This window comes from Ailuropoda melanoleuca, chromosome 6, assembly GCF_002007445.2.
Source record: "Ailuropoda melanoleuca isolate Jingjing chromosome 6, ASM200744v2, whole genome shotgun sequence".
NCBI classification, from domain to species: domain Eukaryota; kingdom Metazoa; phylum Chordata; class Mammalia; order Carnivora; family Ursidae; genus Ailuropoda; species Ailuropoda melanoleuca.
This window is the reverse complement of record NC_048223.1, coordinates 88,624,703-88,648,939: the sequence shown is the minus strand read 5'-3', so window position 1 is coordinate 88,648,939 and position 24,237 is coordinate 88,624,703. Positions and strand designations below refer to the sequence as shown.

General features: G+C 38.3%; 1 protein-coding gene and 1 non-coding gene across 11 annotated transcripts in view; both read left to right on the top strand.

Moving 5' to 3' along the window:
- Positions 1-20,434, top strand: part of PTPN20 (protein tyrosine phosphatase non-receptor type 20) — a 101,401-nt gene extending 80,967 nt beyond the window's left edge. For 7 of the 10 annotated variants that reach the window (XM_034662831.1, XM_034662833.1, XM_034662828.1 and 4 more), the window contains 4 exons: positions 5,947-6,281; positions 10,136-10,351; positions 17,414-17,476; positions 18,346-20,434. In XM_034662831.1, coding sequence (XP_034518722.1) covers positions 5,947-6,281; positions 10,136-10,351; positions 17,414-17,476; positions 18,346-18,411 — 680 coding nt within the window. In that variant the 3' untranslated portion in view covers positions 18,412-20,434. The remainder of the gene's footprint in view (positions 1-5,946; positions 6,282-10,135; positions 10,352-17,413; positions 17,477-18,345) is intronic. The other 3 variants (XM_034662835.1, XM_034662837.1, XM_034662836.1) reach the window with 1 other exon arrangement.
- Positions 13,138-13,270, top strand: LOC117802860. Its single transcript, XR_004626375.1, has one exon. It is a non-coding gene; the product is annotated as a small nucleolar RNA SNORA42/SNORA80 family (small nucleolar RNA).
- Positions 20,435-24,237: the final 3,803 nt, after the last annotated feature.

Sequence of the window (24,237 nt, the reverse complement as noted above, 5' to 3'; positions counted from 1 at the left end):
GGTTGCCTTGACGGCAGGAGTGGAGTAAGCAGGATAGATTACCAAAGAGCATGAGAACATTTTAGCAGTGATGGAGATGTTCAATTATCTTTCTTGTAATATTGGTTTCATAGATGTGCATGTATAAAAATTATACCTCAATACACTTAAAAATGGCTTATGAGTGAGTGCCAAGGATATATCACACTTTTAATATTTTGTATAATTTACCATTATAATGTATAGATAGCTGGAAAAATACAGCTCTCTAAGGGAGAGATTTAACAAGCATCCATACTCCATACATTGGGTGAGGTCACTGTATGTTTTTTTTTTTTAAGATTTATTTATTTGAGAGAGAGAGAAAGCAGGGGGAGGGCCAGAGGCAGAGGAAGAGAGAGAACCTCCAGCAGACTCCCCACAGAGCCCAGAGCCCAAGTGGGTCTCATCCCATGACCCCAAGATCCCATCACTAGGTATTCCTTTTCAAATCCTTATAAGAAGCAGGGTCTGGACTTGGGATGCCTGAGTGCCTCAGTTGGTTAAGCGTCTGCATTTGGCTCAGGTCATTTTCCCAGGGTCCTGGGATTGAGTCCCACATTGGGACCTGCTTGTGCTCTCTCTCTTTCTCTCTCTGACAAATAAGTAAAAATCTTAAAAAAAAAAAAAAGTAGTAAGGTCTGGATGACTGTGTATTCCATACCTTAGAACGTTTTTGTCAAACTAACAATCGTAATGAAATTAGCTGGTTGCTTCTAATTATGCTGGGCAAAGTAGGGGAAAAAAAGAATGATTTCAGGGATTTGAATTTCTAGCCCAAGAACCGCATAAATTGCCTACAAATTTTCATGTTTTCCCTGAAAGAAACCTTATCTCCTATAGCCATGGAGCTGAGACTACTGAAATCAAACCCAGAGTCTCATCCTGTAAATGGTTGACTTACTATGCAAATCAAATTCCCCACCTTGCAAGGTATTTACTTTTAAAGAGAGGTCATTGATTGGGAAGGAATGAGATTCTGAAAATTAGAATGGAAACATATGGGAAGATCCTGGTGACGATGGGCACATCAAACCCCTAAACGCTGAAGAGTCTTCTTTGCCAGTACTTACTGACACTGGCACTAATCTGACACTAATTCTGGGAGACCAGAAGTGTCACTCTGGCCCACCAGTAAAAGTGGTGCTTATGGAAGTCAGATAAGCAATGGAGTTTTAGCTTGGGTCCAGTTCATAGTGGGTCCAATGGATTTTGAACCACTGTGGTTATTTCTACAGTTCTGGAATACATAATTGGAATAGACTTGTTTGGCAACTGGCAGAATCCCTACACTGGTTCTCTGACCTGTGCATTGAGGCCAGTTATGGCTCCACTTGGTAAAGGCCAAGTGGAATCCTGTAGATCTGCTTCTATCTGGGAAAATAGTAAAGTAAAAGCAATAATGCATTCCTGAGGCAGAGAGATTAGTGCCACCATCAAGAATTTAAAAGGTGCAAGGGTGGTGATTCCCATCACATCCCCATTCATCTCACTTATTTCACCTGTGCAAAAAACAAGTGGATCTTAGAGAATGACAGATTGTTATAAACATAAACAGGTGGTGACTGCAGCTGCATCTCTTGTACCAGATGTAATTTCGTTTAGAAAATTAACACATTCCCTTGTATCTAGTGTATACCTATTGATCTGGCAGGTGCTTTTTCTCCATATCTCATAGTAAAGACCACCAGAAGCAGTTCGCTTTCAGCTGGCAAGACCAGCAATACACCTCCACTGCCCTATCTCAGGAATAGATCCATTCTCCCGCCCTATATGTTATAGTTCCCAGGGATCTTGATTACCTTTCCCTTACTTAAGACATCACACTGGTCCATTATATTGATGACATTTTGCTGATTGAATCTAGGGAATAAGAAGTAGCAATTAACTACTCCAGACTTATCCATAAGACATTTGTGAGTCACAGTGGGGAAAAAATGAGTCCAACAAAAATTCTACCTCACTGAAATTTCTAGAGGTCCAGTGGTGTAGGGGATGCCACAATAATCTCTTCTAAGGAGAAGGATAAGATGTTGTATCTGGCCCTCCTATAGCCCAAAGAGGTACTATGCCTACTGACCTCTTTGGACTTTGGAGACAACATATTCCTCATTTTGGTGTGCTACCCAGGCTCATATTACTAAGACTAGTTTTGAGTGAGGCCCAGAATAAGAGAAAGCTCTATAGCAAGTCCAGGCTGCTGTGCAAGTCGCTCTGCCACTTGGACCATACGATCCAGTAGGTGCAGTGGCAGTGGCAGTGGCAGCGGCAGCTAGGGATACTGTTTGGAGCCTGTGACAGGCCCCTATAGGTGAATCTCAGCTCATGCTATAGGCTTTTAGAACAAAGCCCTTCCAATCTCTGTGTATAACTACTCTTGTTTTAAGGAACAGTTTTTGCCCTGCTATGGGGTATTAGTAGAGACTGGACACTTAACCATAGGCCATCAACCCAGAAAGTAGAGCATGCACAGCAGCATTCCATCATCAAACGGAAGTGGTATGTACAGGGTGGGGCTTGAGCAGATCTTGAAGGCACGAGTAAGTTAGATGAAGGAGGCAAAATGCCCATGGTACTCTTTCCTGCTACATTACCTTCTCTTTTCCAGCCTGCATCTGTGGCCTCATGAGGAGTTCCCTATAATTAGTTGACCAAGGAAGAGAAAACAAGGATGTGGTTTACTGAGGGTTCTGCACCATATGCAGGCACCACCTGGAAGTAGACAGCAGCAACACCACAGCCTTTTTGGAGGGGACGTCCTTGAAGGACAGTGATGAAGGGAAATCTTCCTAGTTGTTAGATCTTTTAGCAGTATACTTGACTGTCCATTTTGCTTAGAAGGAACAATGGCCAGAGGTACAAATCTGTACCAATTCTGGGTCTGTGGCCAATGGCTTCACTGGATGGTCAGGGACTTGGAAGGAACATGATTGGAAAGTTGGTTACAAGGAGGTCTGAGGAGGAGGTGTGTGGAAAGACCTCTCTGAATGGGCAACAAACATGAACATATTTGTGTCATATGGGAATGTTCACTGAAAGGTGACTGAAAGAGAGGATTTTAATAATCAGGTGGCTAGAATGACCCATTCTGTGCATACCAGTCTCTTTCCTAGCCAACCCTGTCATTACCCAATGGATTCTTGAACAAAATGGACATGCTGGTGGGAATAGAAGTTATGAATAAATAGGCTCAGCAACATGAACTTCTTGTCACCAAAGCTGACCTTGTTATAGTCACTGCTGAATGTCCAGTTTGCCCACCGCAGATCTCAATACTGAGGCCCCAACATGGCACTGCTTCCCAGGCTGTTCAGCCAATACCTGATGACAAGTCGACTACATTGAACTACTTCTATTGTAGAGGGAACAGTGCTTTTTTTCAGTGCTTTTCTTACAGAATAGACACTATATGGATTTGCCTTCCCTGCATGCAGTACTTCTGCCAAATCTACCATCCATGAACTCACAAAATGCCTTACCTAACATCATGGTAGTCCACACAACTTTGCTTCTGCTCAAGGAGCTTACCCAAAGGCAAATGATCTGTGGCAGTGGGCCCATGCTCATGGAGTTCACTGGTCTTAACATAGTCCTCATCCTTCTGAAGCAGCTGGCTTGATAGAGCAGTGAAGTAGCTTTTTGAAGACTCAGTTATAGTGCCAGCTAGGTGGTCGTACCTCGAGGGCCTGGGGCAATGTTCTCTTGGAGGTTGTATATGCTCCAGATTAGCATCCAGTATACATTGCTATTTCTGCCATAGCCAGGATTCAGGAATCAAGGACTGGAAATGGGAGTAGTACAACTCACTGGGACCTCTAGTGATCCAGTAGCAAAGTTTTGCTTCCTGTGTCTGTGACCTTATGCTCTGCTAGTCTTGAGGTCTTAGTGGCTGTCTTCAGTAATTTTGTCTGGCTTTGATGTGGTCTTTCCATCTGCAAACTTGGGTCTTCCTTGAGGGGCAGCAGATCATGGACTTATTTGTGGACTGTGGAGTCTAGAAGAATTGCTGCATAATACGGAACAAATTACTTAGCCTCTTTGAGTAAAGGCTTCTCGTCTGAAAAGAATGGATAATGTACTTCATTCAAAGGATTGTTTTGATGTTCAGATGAGGTGTTGTATGCAGAGTACATACATGTTGCCTGGACCTGGTGTGCATGTTTGCACTAAATTCTACAATTGTCTCTTCTCTTGGGGGAACATTTCTCCTGTGATCACTTGAGTTATTTCTTTCCTGCTGTGTATTCCATAATTTGCTTCTGAAATTCCCTTTATGTATTTTCTTTACATGCTCTGTACCCTTTAACATTTTAATACTATATCATGTTTTTCATCTTTTTTCCCGAGTTCTGGGAAAATTCCTTAAGCCAGTTTTCTAAATCACTGATGTTTGTTTTTCCATTCACTTCTCACTTCAGAGGTTGTAATTGACTAATTGTGGTTTTTATTTGAAAGCAAGCTTTTATTATTTTAGATTATTTAATTTTCACACATTTAATCTCCCTTTTAAAAATAAAAAAATGCTTTTCTGCTATAAAGTAGTTTATGTTCACTATAAAAATTTAGATAATAAAATAGCCACTACTAACATTTTGGTGAATACTTGCCAAGTTTATTATTATTATTTATAGGATATATTTGTATATATGCATATATATATATATATGTACATACATGATGGAAGATCTCACTATAATGCTTTTGTTACCTCCTTTGTAATTTGATAATATAACATGTCAGTAACCATAGATGTATGTTGTTCTTTTAAATAATAATTTTCTTTCTGATTTCATTTTAATTAAAAATAGGAGTTTTTAAAGTATTCTTCCCTCTTATAGAAAGGAAAACATTTGCTATGATTTTTTAAAATTGTCTCCTTTTGTGATGAACTGGCTATCTTTATGTATCTAGTGGCTGTTTTTCCAATTTATTTGTATTTATAAGGGGAAGTTTATGTTTGCTGTGTTGGAATCTGAGAAGGGTTCTGTCAGAAACTGTAAGGCCCTGTTGAGTTATCTTGGTCATACCCTATTGGTCAGATAAGTAGTCTACAGGACTCTTGAGTGGGAGTGAGGGGCTATTGGTGGGACCACTGCATGGCAGGGAGGGTCCATCCTCTGCTGAGGGCATTTATTGTTATCCCTGTGGGAGCAGTGGTCAAGCCAGAGGTCCAGCTGTTTATGTAAAATGAAGAAAGAGCTCCGGGACCAGTGAAATTTATGAGTAGGCCAAGTAGTGGGCTTCCTCTTTCATATTTGTTGCAGGAGTCCATGTTAGGTGAGTTCCATGTTACTTGGATCGAATCCCTTCATAGCATCATTTTGCCACAATATCTTTGCTTTGATTAGCATGCTGCTTCACCCAGTGAACGCTGAGGATGGACATTGAAGTCGGCTGCCATGTATTTGGGACATTGGTAGAAATCCATTAATCCTTGGGTTTGTAACTGATCAACTATCACAGTCAAATTTCTTTTTTTTTTTTATTCTGGTCCCTACTGCTCTGGACTTGTAGGTTCTCTGGATTTGTAGGAGAATGGCATTCACTTACTCCCTCAGAGGGCTTCTCCTTTGCTGTGTTCAGTTGCAGACTAGTAGGTAACTCCTTTGGCCTCATCCTACCTGTGCCATATCTAACAGAAATCTCCCAAAGTGTCTGGACACTGATGGCATCCTTCTCTGTTTAGTACAAACAGACGAAAACAAAAAACACTCCTCATTGTGTATTTTATAGGTCATGCCAATAGGTTTGGGGGAGGGAAGAATTTAAATTCGTGGACTCATATAACTCCTCCTGTGCCATCTTCACTTGTGGTCAAAGAGAGAAATGGATTTACCAGTTTATCAGTGTGAAATACATTCACGAATCCAGGATGTATTGTATCTCTGCTTTTCCTTTATCTACCAGATATTTCTGTTTTTGTGATAGATGATTCAACACGTGTTCCTCTTGGAGAAAACAAAGACTACATCAATGCTAGCTATATTAGAATAGTCAATTCTGGAGAAGAGTATTTTTATATTGCTTCTCAAGGACCACTGCCAGGTACCACAGATGACTTTTGGCAAATGGTTTTAGAGAATAACTCTAATGTTATTGTCATGATAACCAGAGAGATAGAATGTGGAATTATCAAATGCCACCATTACTGGCCCATTTCTATGAAGAAGCCTTTGGAATTGAAAAACTGTCGTATCTTCCTGGAGAACTTCCAGATACTTCAATATTTCATCATCCGAATATTTCAAGTTGTGAAGAAGTCTGTAAGTTTTAAAAAATCAGTATGAGATATATATTTGATTAGGTAAGCCACATGTCAGGATGAGAAGTTAGGATTAAGATATGTTATAGACTTGGGATACTTTTTTGAGTAACTTATTTTTAATTCTCCCTAGTACCAGTTTTTAATTCTCCCTAGTACCAGAAACTAAGATACCACCGTGTCTGCTTCTGCTTAACCAAACTCTGACTGGAGAGATGAAAAACCTAAACAGGGGAGGTGGGGCAGGGAGCAAGAGTATAATCCTGGGATGTCCTTTGGCTGCTTCTGCTGAGTGTGACAGAGATGTATTGAGTCTCTAAGGTATATTACTAACCACTGTGCTAGATACTATCACCACCTTACCGAGTACTGGAGATTTGGATATGCTTACTGATACTTCCAGTTACTGTGCTCCATGGTAGTGTGGGATGCTTTGAGGGCCTGGAAGGGAAGTACATAGCTTCACGTAGAGTTTGGGGGAGGATTTGCTGGAGGAGGGAACACCTGGATTGAGAACTACCCAAATGAGAAAGATGGAAAGAAATAGTAGGTAATCAATATCTAAAATAGCAAGGGGTATGTATAAAGAATTGTTGGTAGTTAAGTGTTTGAGGAATGTAAAAGTTTAATGCCAGGGAATAGTGAGAGGTGAGATGAGGCTGTAGAAAGTAAGCAGGGACTAGTCATAACATGAAATATCTTGGATGTTGGCTAAGGAGCACAAACTTCATTATGAAGATAATTGGGAGACATTGAAGAATTTCAGTAAGCAGGTGCCATGATCAACCAGGGCAGTTGGCATTGAGATGAAAAGCAGAGACTTTGGTGTTTTTTCATATAAAATTGGCAGACTTATATGTAACTTATGGCTTGTGACTTTTTTAATGACTTGTGACTTACAAGTGATCAGAAGGAGTGGTCAAAATTAAGCTATCCAATACAGTAGCCACATGTGGCTATTTAAGCTTAAATTTAAATTATTTAAACTTATATGAAACAACAAATTCAGTGTCTCACTTGCAGTAGCAACATTTCTAGTATTTAGTTAGATGTCACTAGTGGTTATCATATTGGGCAGCATAGATGTAGAACGTTTGCATCATTGTAGAAAGTTCTTTTGGGAAGTGTTGATCTAGAATAACTCATAGATTTCTTGCTTTAATAGATTCAAAAAAAAGTAGAAAAGGAGTGGTTTATAGGAGAAATTGATGAGTTACTTTGCTCTAAGTGGATTTGATTAGCAAGTAGGTGTTACATGTATTCAACAGGAAGGAAGGGGATGGGAGTTAAACAGGAAGCCTGACAAGAGTGATGAGTCATCACCAAAGAAGTTGATTGGAGTCCAAACAATAACTAGGAAAAGGGTTGCTGGAAGTGCTGAAGTTGGAACCCATAAATTTTCAATAGCAATAAAATACGTACCTACATGATTATTTTTTTTCCAGCAGCCTGACTGTGGGATTCCTGAACACAGGTTATGGGATTGACCCTGTGTGGGATGTTGTCCCCTATGTGTGGTAAAATTCAAAGGTTGAAAGGCGTTAACAGTTTGGTGAGAAAATGATTCAGATAATCAGCCATGAAGTCTAAATTTAGAGGGACAAATGGAACCAGGAGGCAGTCAAGTAGGAGTAAGTGGAGGGCATAAAAGACAGAGGAGCTCCATTTGGTCACATTGTTGTTGGAGTAGAAGTAAGGCACAAATGAGGTGGTAGCATATGAGCTTCTGGTCACAAAGTGATGTTGGAGTTTAAGAATTGAAGATTTTTGATACTGGACATTATAAGTAATGGTAAGTTCAAGGAGTGACCATCACTGTGAGGACTAGAAGGAACGAGTAGTCTCCTCTGCAAGAGAGAAATACAAATGCTGTGAGGCTAGTGTGTCCGTTGGGCTGTTGAGATGCCAGGTTTGCCCTGGATGATGTCAGAGTCTGTGGGAGAGGGAAGGTCAGGGTCTTCAGTGAATGTGGCAGATTGACTGGAGGCTAAAGCCACTGGGTAATAGCAATGAGAAGATGAAGGTATGAAGCTACAAGGTGTGAAACTTAAAAGGGAGGAGGTTTTTTACACAAGAAGAAATGGATTGGAAACAGGAGTGGGCAACAAGGAGTACGCAACCTAATTTCTATGCTCTGTGGGACCTGGAGAACGGGAGAGTAGGTGGCCTCCATTGGGGTGGGGGATTGCTTCAGAGAGTGCAGTGCTGTGGGAGGCAAGGAAGGAAATGGAATAAGCTTTTAGGGAAATGATAAGGGTTTCAAAGAGTTTACTATGGGATGGGGCACCTGCGTGCAAAGGGAGAAGTTGATGAGATAAAGGAGTAGGGTGGGAGGGAAAGATAGAATTGAAAAGTATGAGGAGGATCAGCCCATAGGTGGTGACCAGGGAGGCCAAGAACAATGACTGACACTTGCTAGCTGTGTGCCAGGCCTTGTGCTTGGTTGTGCATCTGGGGACTCGCCTCAGCCCTCACTCCCCTAATAACTTGTTGATTCCCTCCTATATTAACCAGGTGTTGTGCCAGGTGCTAGAGATACAGTCTCAGCTCTTGAGGGTCTAGAGGGAAAGGAAGTTGTAACTGACTTGTGAGGCACATGTTATGGCAGAAGAAAGACAGCCTGCTTGGAGAGTATAGGCAGGCGGGAGGTACAGAGGAATGATCTGTTTGCAAGGACTCAAATGCTGTGGAGCCTTGACAAGGGGTTGGTGGCCTTTGGGCTGAGGCCCACAAGCTTTAGAACCATGGGGTTCATGTTTGAAGAATCTGCATCAGGATTCCTGTCTGAATGGTATTAGGTCAGGAAAGTGGTGAGGTCCACCTTTGTGCAGATTCTTAGTGGTCACCAGTAGCAGGAGAGATTTAAGCCCTGAAATATGTGGTAGGGTTAGATCGTCCCCAACTTTGTGCCTTCACAAGCTTTGCAAGGGTTGTTGGCATCATTCAATCTCATGTACCAGTGATTCAAACAGAATTTTCTATTCAGGACTTGGGAAAACTTATTTATGTTTGGAACTCAGGAAAAATGGGTGCATTAGGGAGAAGCAGGGGAGGAATAAGAAGCCCATCCTGAGTTTTCCCACAAGGGATCCCAGTGAAGTAAAATGAGGGCCCCACACTGGGAAAGGCTCCCACTTTGGAAGGGACGATGGGTAAACTCAAAGTGCTTTATCTGTCAACTCTGAGGAGGGCTTCATGACTGTATTTCCAGGGGGCTCAGCACAGGAGTGGGGGCACAGTCCACTCACTTGGTCATCACTACCCTGTCCTCATCACCAGAAGAGGTAGGGGCCTCGCTGGTCGAGCAACTTGGCAGCACCTACCTGTTTTAATTAAATTTTGTATCATAATATTTAAACTAAGATAGAATGCTTTTCTTAACGTGTCAGCCCCTCTTTCACTCTGAGATTTTGGGTTCTTGGTTTTTCTGCAGTACCATGGTCCAGAAGAATTTGAATTCAGGAGGCCTACATTATAGTCCCAGCTCTAAACATGTGAGCCTTTGAACCTAGCGTGCATCTCCCAATCACCCTAATCCTTACTTTTTCATCTGTAAGATGGGGATAAAACAGTACCTACCTCCCACAGTTGACACGAGGATTAAATGAAAGAATGCATGTGAAGTCTCTAGCATAGTACCTGCTATTTTGCGAGTGCTGAAATCATGCTTCCTTTTCCTATTGTGATTTTCATTATTGTATGACCATGGAGCCATTATTATTATTATTAGTAGTAGTATATTAGAAGTTGAATTGAGGTCTTTAATATAAGAAGTTGATAAATCTCTCTTTTCCCCTCCTTCCTCCTCCCTCCCCCTCTTTCTCCCCTTCTCTCCCTCCCCTTCTCTCTCCACAGACGGGAAGTAGTCACATTGTAAAACACTTGCAGTTCACCAGCTGGCCAGACCATGGCACTCCTGCCTCGGTAGATGGCTTCATAAAGTATGTGCGTTATGTGAGGAAGAGCCACCTTACAGGACCTATCCTTGTTCACTGCAGTGCTGGCGTGGGCCGGACGGGAGTGTTCCTATGTGTGGATGTTGTGTTCTGTGCCATTGAAAAGAACTTTCCAGTAAGTGTGTGAATTAAACAGATAACTGATGCTGTTAGTAAACACTACTTGTAACAGCCTTCTAGTACCTGGAGACTGAGATTTGGCCTTCAGGAGAACTCAGTAAAGAGAAAGCCTGTGAACTTTGGGGACCTGCTTCTAAATTCAGTGCTGTAGGTTCCTGGAGGTGGCCGTGGTGATTACAGGACAGAATGCACACGAAGGACGTGGCACAGTGTTGGGAACACAGTAGATGCACAGTGGGTGCGACTTCATGTCCCTTTCCTCCCCTCCACCCACACATATAGGTTTTTAAATCTTGTTAAAGTGTGTTGATGGAGGATGGCTATTTTTAATGAACAGAAATGCATGCACGTGAGCATGTTGGAAAAAATGTAGACTTTAGAGTTTTAATGAGAGGTCCCTAGCTTGGACTGCAAGTTTTGCTTCATACTTTAGATTTTGGTGACTTTGTGTGCATTGCTCATGGTCTCTGAAACCCAGTTTTCTCTTATGTAAAATAAGGATAAAAATATTGTTGGGTTTGAGTCTGTCATTAACAATTCTTTGCTTTCCTTCTAAATTTGGAAACAGCTGAGAGATAGACCCAATAATTAGACACATATTAATTATACTATTACCTTTATTGTTGATTAAACTGCTTAGGAAACGTGACCTGAGATTTGTGGCCAGAGAGGCTGACTCACTCAACTGTTATTCCTCCTGCTCTGCGGAAGTGCAAAGGGGAAGACATCTGTTTATTAGCAGTCACAAGACGGGGGCTCTTACCACTATGACCACAAGGAATGCAAAAAAACCACACCTCTGGCATGAGAAAGCAGGCGACCAGGCGTCGGCCCGGCCAGACAGATTCTGCAGTTAGAGTATCATCACAAATAAATCTCTGCTCTCTGGCCTTCCCTCGTTAAACCCGAACAGTGGGAGGCTCTCTCCCATGGCAGCAGAATAGCTGTTTTGGTTCCAGAACTTGCCATCCTCAGGCCATATTATATGGGAGGGTGGGAAAATGACCTCTCCCTGAAACTCCTTGGAGGACAGAGGAAATTTCTTTTTGTCAGAAACTTGAGCAGTATCTCCCAACATTTCAACTGCTTCTGAGTTGTAGCCCCTTCGCCGAACTAATCACTGTGGGAGATGCTGGTTTATTTAGGCCAGTCTGGACTACTCCAGGCCATAAGGCTGAGAGTGAGAGAGGAATGGTTTTCCAAAGCAAACTCAGAGAAGGAATATAAACTGGAGAGTCCCCCCTACTCCCCCCAAAAGACCCATGTGCTGAAAAATGCTGAAAATTTAAGAAGTCTGATATTACCCATTACCATAACTAATCTTGTTTGATCCTTTTAGCAGAAATTTGTTAGTACAATTTTTTTATATATTCCCCCTCATAATTTCTTAAATAATTGATTTTTGTTTGTCCTTATTTTATTTTCTTTGTGGAAACTATAAAAACTGTAAATATTATACTTCATGATCCTAAGGAGCACTGTTTTCTCCCACATTATACCTTCTTTAAACTTGGAACGTATTTTATAATGAGTCAGGTGTAATTGACGGTGTTTTTCTTAGTGATACATAAAATAGTGATTTTGCAATTAAGGATGCTTAGATTTGAGAGAATAATTAAAAAATAGAAAACACATCCATTATTTCCTTATTGGCTTTCCATAGAACCTTGAACTGTCAAATGTTCTTACTGATGCCCCTTTCTACTCTTTTCAGAAATTTTGTCCACCAGAGCTACTCAGTGTGGTCTTAGATCAGCCCCAATCTGTGGATGTCTGTCATCTACCGTAAGAGAAGTTCCTAGAAATTGAGAGTAAGCATTTAGAAACTTCCAAAGCAGTTTGCTGTATTGCCATGACATCCAAGAGCATGACCAGTGAGTGGATTGGTCTTAGCGAGCAGGGTGTAGACCCCTTTGTGTGTTGTGGAACTCACATGGGGAGTTATACATGCAGCAAGCTGCATACCAGCTATGTGAGGCTGGACGGTGGTAACCTGCAATGTTGTAAGGTTCCTTGATCCGTTATAACTCTAAAGGATATGAAAAGCTGAGAATATGTAACCATTTATTTTTTAATTGTTATTTTTATAGCCATTTTCATTTTGAATCACTCCTGGTTAAAAATCCGTAAAATGTTGGGAGCAAACTGGCTCTCATCTTGCAGAAACACTGAGATTGCTCTGTAGTTTAAACGTTCTTAATCAACCTTTCTCCTCTAACGGTCTTTAGTACTCAAGAAGAGTTGTTCATTATCAGTTATCATATTACCACATAATGAAGTGAATAATCCAGAATTTAGCACGTTAGCCTTTACATAATTAAAAATTCTTACTACACCACTATGCACACTATCGAGTTTACCTGGCAGGATTTTGGTTTTTTTGTTTGTTCTTGTTTTTGTTCTTTGTAGTAAGATTCTCTTGATGAAGCAGTGTGATTTATCTTCAGGCACAAATTCCTTGATCCGTGTAATACCTCAGATGGCTTTCTTGTCCTTGCGGCTCTGCTACCAAAACATAATCCTACGCAAAGCTCAAGCTCCAAATTACATTTGGTGACAATGTAATACTTTGCATTTCTGCACAGTTTAGAGCTAATTGTTTGTCAGTAATCAAACAGAAAAAAGGAAGAATTCCTCCTTCTTGGCACATCATATTCAAATAACACACATGCTGAAAGAGTCACTGTTAATATCTCCATATTCATTCAGTTGCAGTGGTGAATGCATTGATTCATAAGATGGTACCACTTCGTATCATTGACCAGTCCCTGAATTTGTCAAGTTGTCATGCCATTAGAGAATGGTACTTTCTGTGGGCTTCTCCTAGTGTAACTGCCAGAGGAGCTTGCAGCCCTGAACCATTGCCCAGCCTCCTCAGAGGTGGGCTGTGAGCACTGAAGGGGGCTGTACAGTGTGGGGGTGTGGGGGGAGAAGAAAAGAAAAGAAAATGGTACTTTAACTGTCCTTTTTGCCACATATTTACCCAAAATTTCCAAAACATCTTCAGTAGTCTTTCAACATTGTCCTGGTAATTGTATATGGGTTTTTAGTCTTAGCAATTCCAAGTGCTATTTTCTAAGTCTGCAGAACATTAATGTTACATGTGAAAAATAATGAACATCAGCTTCTGTTTTTTTTAATTTAATATTCTTTTGAATAATTCTTTTGTCTTTGTACTTTTTATTTTAGTAAATGACAAGTAAATTTTAATAGTTCCTTTGCTTTGTTAGCCCGTATATCTTTGCCATTAAAACAGGTGTGTTTTTAGCAATTCACAATCAATAATGGCTATAAGATTAAATACATAAGGAATCATAGTTCCAATTAAAATGAACATGAACTCTTTTTGCCTTCATTTCTTTGAAGTTACTTCCATTATCATCATTTGGTTAACCACTATAGCTACATTCAGAAAGCTGTGTTTTTCTCCACAAGACAGTCCAGTGAAACTTGTTTTGCCATCATTAAATTAAGATGAAAAATGAATAGTACAAATTCATTTCCATAAATTGCCTAATCTTAAATTATAAATTAAAAAAACAGGCTTTCAAAGAAGTAACCATTTTTAAATTCGGTGAGATTTCATTTCATTAATATTTCCTCTTATGGATCACGCTTTTGGTTTAAAGTTTAAGAACCCCTCACCTAGCCTAGGTCCCAAATAATTTTTGCTATATTGTTTTCTAAACATTCTGTGTTTTATGTTTTACATTTAAGTCCATAATCCATTTTGAGTTAATTTTTGTATAAGGTATGTGGTTTAAATCATGGTTTACTTTTCCTTTCTTTATTTTTATTTTTTGCCTATAGATTTCTAATTTTCTAGCACCATTTGTTGAAAAAGCTGTTCTTCCTCCACCAAATTGCTTTGCACCTTCATCAAAAATCACTGGGCATGTTTGTTTGGGCCATTTTCTGGTTCTGTACTCTGTTCCATTGATCTGTGTGTCTGTCCTTCTGCCAATACCACTCTATAGATTCCTGTATCTGTATAGTAAGTCTTAATGTCAGGAAGAGTGATTCCTTTATTCTTTTTCAAAATTGCTTTAACTCTTATAGAGTCTGTGCTTTCCCACATAACTTTTAGAATTAGCTTGTCTATGTCTACATTTCTTTAAATCTTTAGATCAATTTGGGGAGAACATCATGATATCTTTGCTATGTTGAATCCTCCAATCCATGAACATAGTATGTCTTTCCATTTATTTAGGTCTTCTTTAATTTCTTTCATCAGCATTTTGTCATTTTCAGCATACAGATCCTCTATGTATTTTTTTTAGATTTATCCTATTTCATTTTCTTTGGAGCAATTGTGAATGGTATTGTGTTTTTACTGTCGGCTTCCACATGTTCGTTGTTAGTATGTAGAAATTTTTGTGTGTTGATGTTATATGCTGTGAATTTATTGACCTCACTTACTAATTCTAAGAGGGTTATTGGGGGAGGGCTTCTATTTTGTTCTGTTTTTAGATTCCTTGGGATTTTCTATGTAGACAGTCATTCTGGTTACAAATAGGGACAGATTTATCTCTTCCTTTCCAACCCATATGCCTCTTATTTCTTTTTCTGGCCTTGTTAATCTACCTAGAACTTTAAGTATTGGGTTGAATACATGTGGTGAGAGGAACATTCTTTCCATTACTAATATTAGGGGGAAAGCAAATTAAAATAATTCGTTTTGTAAAAGACCCTATGAAGACAAGCTACAGACTTGGAGAAACTGCAAATCACATATCCAACAAAGGTCTTACATTTAGAATATAGAAAGCATCCTCAAAACTCAGTAGTGAAGAACAAAAAGCAAAAAAGCAGCCCAGTTAGAAAATAGGCAAAAGATATGAACAGGCATTTCACCAAAGAGGATAAAAAGATGACAAATTACCACATGAAAAGATATTCAGCCTCATTAGCTTTTAGGGAAATGAAATTAAAACTATGATGAAATATCACTAGACATCTATCAGAAAGACTAATATAAAGAATAGTGACACCACCAAGTGCTGATTAAGAGTTGAAGAAACTAGATTAATCATTTGTTGCTTGTGGAAATGTAAAATGGCATACCTATTCTAGAAAATAGTTTTACAATTTCTTTTCTTTTCTCTTTTCTTCTTTTTCTTTTCTTTTCTTTTCTTTTCTTTTCTTTTCTTTTCTTTTCTTTTGAGAGAGGACACAAGTGCAGGGTGGGGGGAGGGGCAGAGGGAGAGAAAGAATCTTAAGCAGGCTCCACACTCAGTGCAGTCCCCAACATAGACCTTGATTTCATGACCCTGAGATCATGACCTGAGCCAAAATCAAGAGTCACATGCTTACTAATGAAGCATCAAACTTAACATCGGAATCTGGGGATGTACTGTATGGTGATTGACATAATATAATAAAATAAAATTAAAAAAAAAAAAAGAGTCACATGCTTGACCAACTGAGCCACCCAGGTGCCCCTACAATTTCTTTAAAACAAAGAAAACCAAAACCAAGCTAAATTTACCATATAACTTCCAGCAGTAGCCTCTTGGGTGTTTGTCCCAGAGAAATGAAAACTTACGTTCACACAAAAGCCTGTATGTAAATGTTCATAGTAGATCTATTCATAATAGCCAAAAAACTGGAATCAACCTAGATGTCCTTCCACAAGCTGATGATTCAGCAAACTAGTATATGTCCATATCATGCAATACTATTAAGCAATAAAAAGGAGTGAACTATTGATCTATACAACAGTTTGTATAGATCTCAAAGCAATTATGCTGAATGAAAAAAAAAAAGTCCGTCTCAAAAGGTTAGATATTATGTGATTCCATTCATATGATCTTCTTGAAGTAACAAAACAGTCGATATGGAGAACAGATGACTGGTTGCCAAAGGTTAGGAACTGGGTTGGATGAATAGGTCCGATGGATAACACGAGAAAGTCTTGTGGTGGAACAGTTATGTATCTTGATTGTGCTTGCAGTTACCTAAGTCTTCACATGTGGTAATATTGCACAAAACTACACAAACACATACACACAAACTCACAAATGATTGCCTGAAAAACTGGCAAAATCTGAATAGGCTCCATGGATCATACCAATATCAATTTCCGGGTTTTGATATTATACTTTAGTTATAGAGGATGACATAATTGGGTGAGAGTGGGTGGAGAGTACATAGGATCTCCATGTACATTTTTTTTGCAACTTACTGTATATCTATAATTATTCCAGTAAAAAAAAATTTTAATGGCTCAATTAAAATTTTAAATTATTATAAAAATGAAAAGTTATAAAGGAATGGTTACATTTTCTCTGATTTTCATATATTTTGGGGTTATAGTTAACAAGCCTTATAATTTCATGTATCGATGTGGTCTTGCTGAACATGACTGGTCCTCAGCTTGCACCACTTGTGACTCTCCAGGCAAGTTCAGCAGCACCTGAGCTGGTCTATATCCTGTTACACTGGTGATGCTCCTTGATGCTGCACCACTGTCAGATTGCCAGAAGAGTTTCTAAACACTGAACTACCAGTTTTTGGACTCATCTTATTGTGGAATAGCAACAGCCCCTTGCAGACCTGCATGAGCTCAGCAACCACACTGGGTAGGCTGGTCTCCATGCACAGGTGCAGACTCTGGTATTAGGCCAACTGTTGCTCAGGGTCTCCATTTGAGTTGAGAGGGCTCTTTAGATGAGAAACAGCTGTGTTACCGTGTGGCCAGAAAAAGTATTCTATGCTTCAGACTTTTCCAGAATTATAGTGCTGCTTTAAGTTTTCCCTTTGGAGACAAAAAAGTAGACACAGGAGCAAATTTGTTGTTATTTCTTTTGGAGAGCATTTCTTATTATAAATGATTACTTCCTGCTTTTTCCTGGAAACCTTTTTAAACTAAAGTCTTCCTTATCCATTAGACTAGGTTAAAAATAGTACATTTTCTTATAGCTGAAAATGAGACCTTTCTGGTTAGATCTTGACATCTCTTTCACTGGAAAGAATTATGGAGTACTCATTTGGCAGTCTGTGGGCTTATGTTTTCCCCCTATGTGAATAATACAAAATCACTGTCATCCTGTTGCAGTTCAACATCAAGAATATAGTGACCCAAATGAGAGAACAGCGTTATGGCATGATTCAAACGAAGGTAAGCTCTCACTACATAAATTCTAATAAAAAGAATAGTGAATATAAAGATTAACATGTATAGCATGTTACAATTTATAAATCTCTTTTACCTACATGATGTCATTGAATTCTCACTGTTTAGGGTAGACATTAATTTTCCTCTGATATTACTGATGAAGTACTTCACATTCAGAATAATAAAGTCTGTCCTGTGAGGTCATTCATCTAGCTTGTGGAGGAGCCAGGCGGGAAACTGAAGTCTCCTCATGCCCAAACACATGCCTTGTCCATCCATGATGCCATGTTATTTAACATATATAAGGTTATTCGTAGGTTTCTGGATAGCAGTTTTGGGATATTTACTTGCCATTAAATTATCGAAGTCATTGGCATGTCATGAAAAGATGGCATTGATGTTACAGATTAGTTATTAATCATTGGGAGGAGGAATCAAGAGAGTATGGATAATGAAAACAAACAGGAACTATTAAAACCTTAGGTTGATTTTTTTTTAGGCCAATGTTGAATGATAAGAAGCATTTTATATAAACTTGGGTTGCCTGAGAGACCTGAGGCTACATCTAAAAAAAAAAAAAAAAGTTTAAACGTGATGTATCCAGGGAGATACAAGGAGATGGAGATGGAGGGTCAGTTTCCCCTCTGTTCAGTTAAGCCTCGAGTTAACTAATTCTAGACGAAGCACTATATTATGATAATTTTTCTTCCTGATATTTAAAAAAATATATTTTCCTAAAGAAGTTCCTTGTTAAACATTTGCTCTTTTTAGGAACTTTCGTTTATGGTTGAAAATTATAGCTATGTTTTCTGAAAGTGGATATTGGTATTCAACTACTTAACATTCTGTTGTTTTCATATATATGTATATAGGAGCAGTATTTCTTTTGTTATAAAGTTGTGCTTCAAGTTCTTAAGAAGCTTCTGACTTTAGATTAAGAAAGACTTCTGTTGCCTCACATTTGAAATCACCAAGTGGCTTAGAGTCTCCTCATAAAGAACGCGGTCCAGCTGTGCTGAAGGGCTCTGCTTGCGCGCACGATGTGCTTCCTTGGGATATCATTTGACTTTCTTTCTGACAACTCCCTGAAGGCAGCATCATTTGGTTTGGGGTGAACAGTGTTTATCCATTAATCTTACTTAGATAATATCAAAATACACTCCCACATTTTCCAGCGAAACCAAAGTTGCATAAAACAACTGCAGCCTGTTTCATTGACGGGATTACAGAGCCCAACAAAGGACTAAAACTATATTCACCAAGATTTCATTTGGACAGGGAGCCGAGGATTTCCAGGACGTTGTAAAGCCCTGACCGTATTCTGGAGAACATAGGGCCAGTAAATGCAAGATCACATCATGAGCTCTTACAGGCCTTTTCAAGATAGATACTTACCCGTGTTTTTTAACTAGAGTCTGTACTTTAAGCTGGTATTTGAATAACTCAGTTCACTAATTAGGATGAATTAACTTTCCACACAAGTTGGATTCCATTTTCCTATAGTTCCACACTCTCAGGGGCCCAGGGACCTCAGAGGACAAACTGCCTTTCTAGAGCAGCTGCACAAGGACCTGTTGGTCTGGGAAGTATTTCATGGGTGGGCAGAGTTCCTCTGCTCCATCACATGAGCGCACTGGTGAGCGGTCCAAAACTAAAATAGATGTTTATATAGAAAGTCCAAGAGGAGATTTTTGCCTGGCTTGAGTTCTTTCCTATCCCACCCTAACACTTAACATATTACTCAGTCTGCTTTGTTAAAAGCACATATTACATTTTACTTGCCTCTTACTCTTTGCCCTTTAACTAACCAATAAACTTTGATATAAGCATTATTACATAATTCTGTGTATCTCTTACGCCAGATATATTTCTCACACTAAGATCTATGATAGTTATTTTTTTTCTTTAGAGTTCCATTAAATCATTTCTTTCCATTACTGCCCCACCTCTGCTGTAACATTTAGAAGTTGGCTTTGGGAACTAGGTTTTGGAAAAGCAAAGTCATAGTTATGAAAATGAAAACTTCCATATTCTCTTTTTGAAAAGATGTGGCCATTATTACATCCATCTTTTTATAGGACTTTGCCTCATACAATTACAGTAATATTTTGGTCAAGGAATCTTAGTGACCAGTTATACCTGATTATAAGCTAAAAAGCAATTGCTACATGTCTTTGTACAGTGTAATTCAGTGGAGATCAGAATATTCTATGTATTATATTGAGAAAATTTCTAATATTAATGTAAATCTTGAATTTATAAGAGACTTATTTTATTCCCTTGGCTGAATGAATATTTGAATTTGTTGAATTAAACTTGATAATTTTCATTTTAGAAATAATTATATCCCAGAAATGTATTTTATATTAAATCAAATTGATGATTCTACCTATTTACATTGTTCATATAAATAAGTCTATGCTAAACATTAATTTCATTTTGATGATTGGCCTTAAATATTTGTATCCCTAATTTTATTTTCTCTCTGTTATTGTAAAATAATACATATAATGTACGACAGTATTCCTGAGAAGGTTCTATGCTGTAATTTAAATGAAAAGACTTACTATGTATTGCCTGAAGTATTTTTATTATCTAGGCCTTGAAATGTTCTTGTAAAGAAAAATGCCACAATTTTGATGGTAAACATGTTTCTTCTTTAATGTGTGCCTCATATTTTTATAGCTGGACTAATTTTTAGTTTTTCAGGGAAATTAAGTAAGTCAATATGGAAATACTGATTGCATTTGTTTTATTTCATTTTGGGAAAGTGAATTCCAAATTGAAAACTTTTGACTAATTGAAATACTAAGCTTCCTACCAACTATAAATCAATCTTAGCCTAGAATATGAATATGAATATGAAACTCCCACTGACACCTTTGTAAGTATATGGATGCTTATTTAGAGGAGCGTTTAAACTATTTAAATAAAAGCATATATGCATTTATTAACTTTGAACTTTAAATACATATTTTTAAAGTTGCATTGTGCTTGATGGACCAAAGCTTTTCAGAAATAAACATTGTAGGTTTTATTCTCATATAAGTCTGGGTAATTTATTTTTCCTTGGGCTTTTCACCCCTAATCTATCTAGAACATTATTGAATTTTCAATTAACTTTACATTTCTATGCAAAGGTCATTTCAGTGATTTATTCTTATTGAAAAATCTTAAATGAAAACACCTTAACTAACTCTAAACAGTTTCATTTCCTACTTACTTTTTCTTAATCCCTGGGAAGAATTACTTTTCTTATACGTTGTCTTGAGGGTTAAGTAATCAACCAGAAGATTTGGAAAGTATTCATTAAGTAGAAACAGGTCAGTAGCACTCAGTGCTACTGACGGACTGCTCAGTGTAGTACCCCCTTTGTCTACAGCTATAATCAAAAAGTAGGAAGTAACGACCTCGTCATGAAACAATTTGAATTACAAGGGATCTTAAAACATACCTGATGTAACTACCATGTCTGAAACTTGAGCATGATAAAGAACAGTTCTTATAAACTAATAGCAACATCATATTGGGAGGTGAAAAGATAGAGCCTTCCCATTAGCAAAACAGTAACTCCTGTTAGCACTATAGCATTGCTCTAGAGTTATCTAGCCAATGCAGAAAGACTACAAAAAGGAATAATTGGTATAAATATATTGGAAAGTTAGAACAAAATGATCTTTTGTTTGTATATTTGCCCACATAGAAATAATAGACGCAACTAAAATATAGTATTAGAAAAATCATTATGAAGTCTGGAGACAAGATAACTGTAAAAATTAATTTTTTTCTCTATCGGGGTCATCAGATTATGACCCACAGACAAAATCTAATGTGTTGCCTGTTTTTATAAATAGAGTTTTGTGCCCATTTATATATTGTTTGTGGCTGCTTTTGTGCTATAGTGGCAATGGCCAGGTTAACAGTGGCAGAGATCATATGGCCCATAGAGCCTAAAAATATTTACCATCTGGCCCTTTAAAGTCTGCCACTCTCTGTTCTATATCTCAATAGGAAAAATGCCTCTGAGCAACAGGGAGTTGTAAAATGTATAACATACTTAAAATGTAACTTACCAAGAACTTGATCCATTGATGCGTGCATTCTAAATGAACAGTAAATACATGAAAAAGAACCAAGATATTTTTGAAAAAGAAGAGGTTAACTAAATTGAATTGAAATTAAAAAAAATTTTTTTAAATAGTTTTTTTTAAAAGATTTTATTTATTTATTTGAGAGAGAGAGAGACAGCCAGCGAGAGAAGGAACACAAGCAGGGGGAGTGGGAGAGGAAGAAGCAGGCTCCTAACAGAGGAGCCTGATGTGGGGCTCGATCCCATAATGCTGGGATCATGCCCTGAGCCGAAGGCAGATGTTTAACAACTGAGCCACCCAGTTGCCCCCCAAAAAAATTTTTTTAAAAAGAAAAAGTAAAGGTAATTGTGGGGAAGAGAGAATTTTAGCAATAAAGTATTATCTAAAGTCACAGTTAATTCAAACAATGTGATTCTGGCTCAGGGATATACAAATGGATCAATGGAACAAAATAGTCAAGAAGGAGACTCAACAGATAGACTCACGTATATTTATGAATTTACTGTATGCTAAAGGTAGCATTTCAAATCCAGAGCTTCAAGATTTATGAAGCAAAAACTGATAGAACTGATAGAACTGGAAAGATAGACAAGTCCACAATTGTATTTGGAGATATCACCATTCCTCTCTTAGTAATTGATAGAATAAGTAGACAAATCAATAAGGTTACAAAACATTTGAATAGCACTATAAACCAGTTTGACCTAATGGACATTTCTAGAGCATTGCACCAAAGTACAGCAGAATGCACATTTTTTCAAGTGCATGTGGGACATTCACAAAGAGCAATTATATTTTGGGTCATAAAATAAGCCTCAATATAATTCAAAGGAAAGGAACTATATAAGTATGTTTATGGAATTAACTAGAAATCAGTAACATAAAGATATTTCCAAAATTCCAAAATATTTGGAAATTAAATAGTATACTTCTAAATAACTTACGGTCAAAGGAAAAAAATCACAAGAGAAATTAGAACATATTTTGAAATAAATGAAAATAAAAACATTACACGTGGGATGTAGTGACATAGTTTTTGGAGAGAGTCATGAGCTTAATTTGGACTGTTGAATTTGTTTTGCTTACGGAACCTCCAAGTGGCTCTACAAGCCTGGGCTAAAGACCTAGATCTGGAGGAATGTTTGCCTTGAAGTCAGTGCTTGAAAGTATGGGAATGGATGAGCTCTCCCAAAGAAAGTGAGATGGAGGCCAAGGGCAGAGTCCTGGTGAATATCAACATTCATTCCTACCTTGAATGCCCTTCATGGCCCAGCCTAAAAGCCACCTCTTTCATGAAGCCCATGAAGCCTCCTAATACTCATCTCTCCTTCCTCTGATTCCTTCATCAGTGCTTCTCAGACTCTGGTGAAGGACCCATTTTATTTACAAACAGACGGATCCCAAAACAGCCAAAACACCCATCAGATAATTACTGGAAAATGTGGTGGGCTGATTTGAGGACAGCAGCTGAAGCTAGATGACTGTCCACCTAAAAAGTGAGTAAGTGTAAGGAGCACTTGCTAAAGCCTACAGGGATTGGAACAATCTAGGTTTTATTTACTCTAAACTTGGTTTCTGGAACCAAGTCCCACACTGAGGAGAAACTGTAGAATCAAAATTGAGCAAAACAGGGATAATAGTGATGAAGAAAAGAGAAGGTCCATATAAAAGTGAACAAGGGGAGCAGAGGCAGAAAACTTCAGAAGGTGAGCTCAGTGAAGTTACCAGAGCTATCTGAACAAATCCCTTAAAAGTTCAGGAAAATTAAATTCACAAAAAAATGAGTAATAGAAAAGTATCATGATTGAATCCCATATAAGTTACTATGGGGGGGGGGATACTAGGGAACTCAATAGCATCCCTACAAACAATGAAGGTACACCAAAAAGACATGATCAAAAAACAGATCAAGGAATGTACCCTCTATCCCTACACTCTGAAGGGTTTTAATCAGGAAAGGATGCTGTATTTTGTCAAATGCTTTTTCTGCATCTATTGAGAGGATCATATGATTTTTTGCTCTTTTCTTGTTGATAAGATCTATTACACTGATAGATTTGCGAATGTTGAACCACCNCCCAGGGATGAATCCCACTTGGTTATGATGGATAATCCTTTTAATGTACTGTTGGATTCTATTAGCCAGGATCTTGTTGAGGATTTTGGCGTCCATATTCATTAGGGAAATCGATCTGTAATTCTCCTTTTTGATTGGGTCTTTGCCTGGTTTGGGGATCAAAGTAATATTGGCCTCATAGAATGAGTTTGGTAGCTTTCCTTCTGTTTCTATTTTTTGAAATAGCTTTAGGAGAATAGGTATTATTTCTTCTTTGAATGTTTGATAGAATTCCTCAGGAAAACCATCTGGTCCTGGAGTTTTGTTTTTTGGAAGGTTTTTTATCACTGTTTCAATCTCTTCATAATTAATTGGCCTGTTTAAAAAATCAATTTCTTCTTGTTTCAGTCTTGGTAGTTTATAGGTTTCCAGGAAGGTCTCCATCTCTTCCAGATTGCTTAATTTATTGGCATATAGATGCTGATAAAAGTTTCTAATAATCTTTCCAATTTCAATGTTGTTGGTTGTGACCTCTCCTTTTTCATTCATAATTTTATTAATTTGGGTCCTTTCTCTATTCTTTTGGATAAGTCTTGCCAGTGGTCTGTCAATTTTAT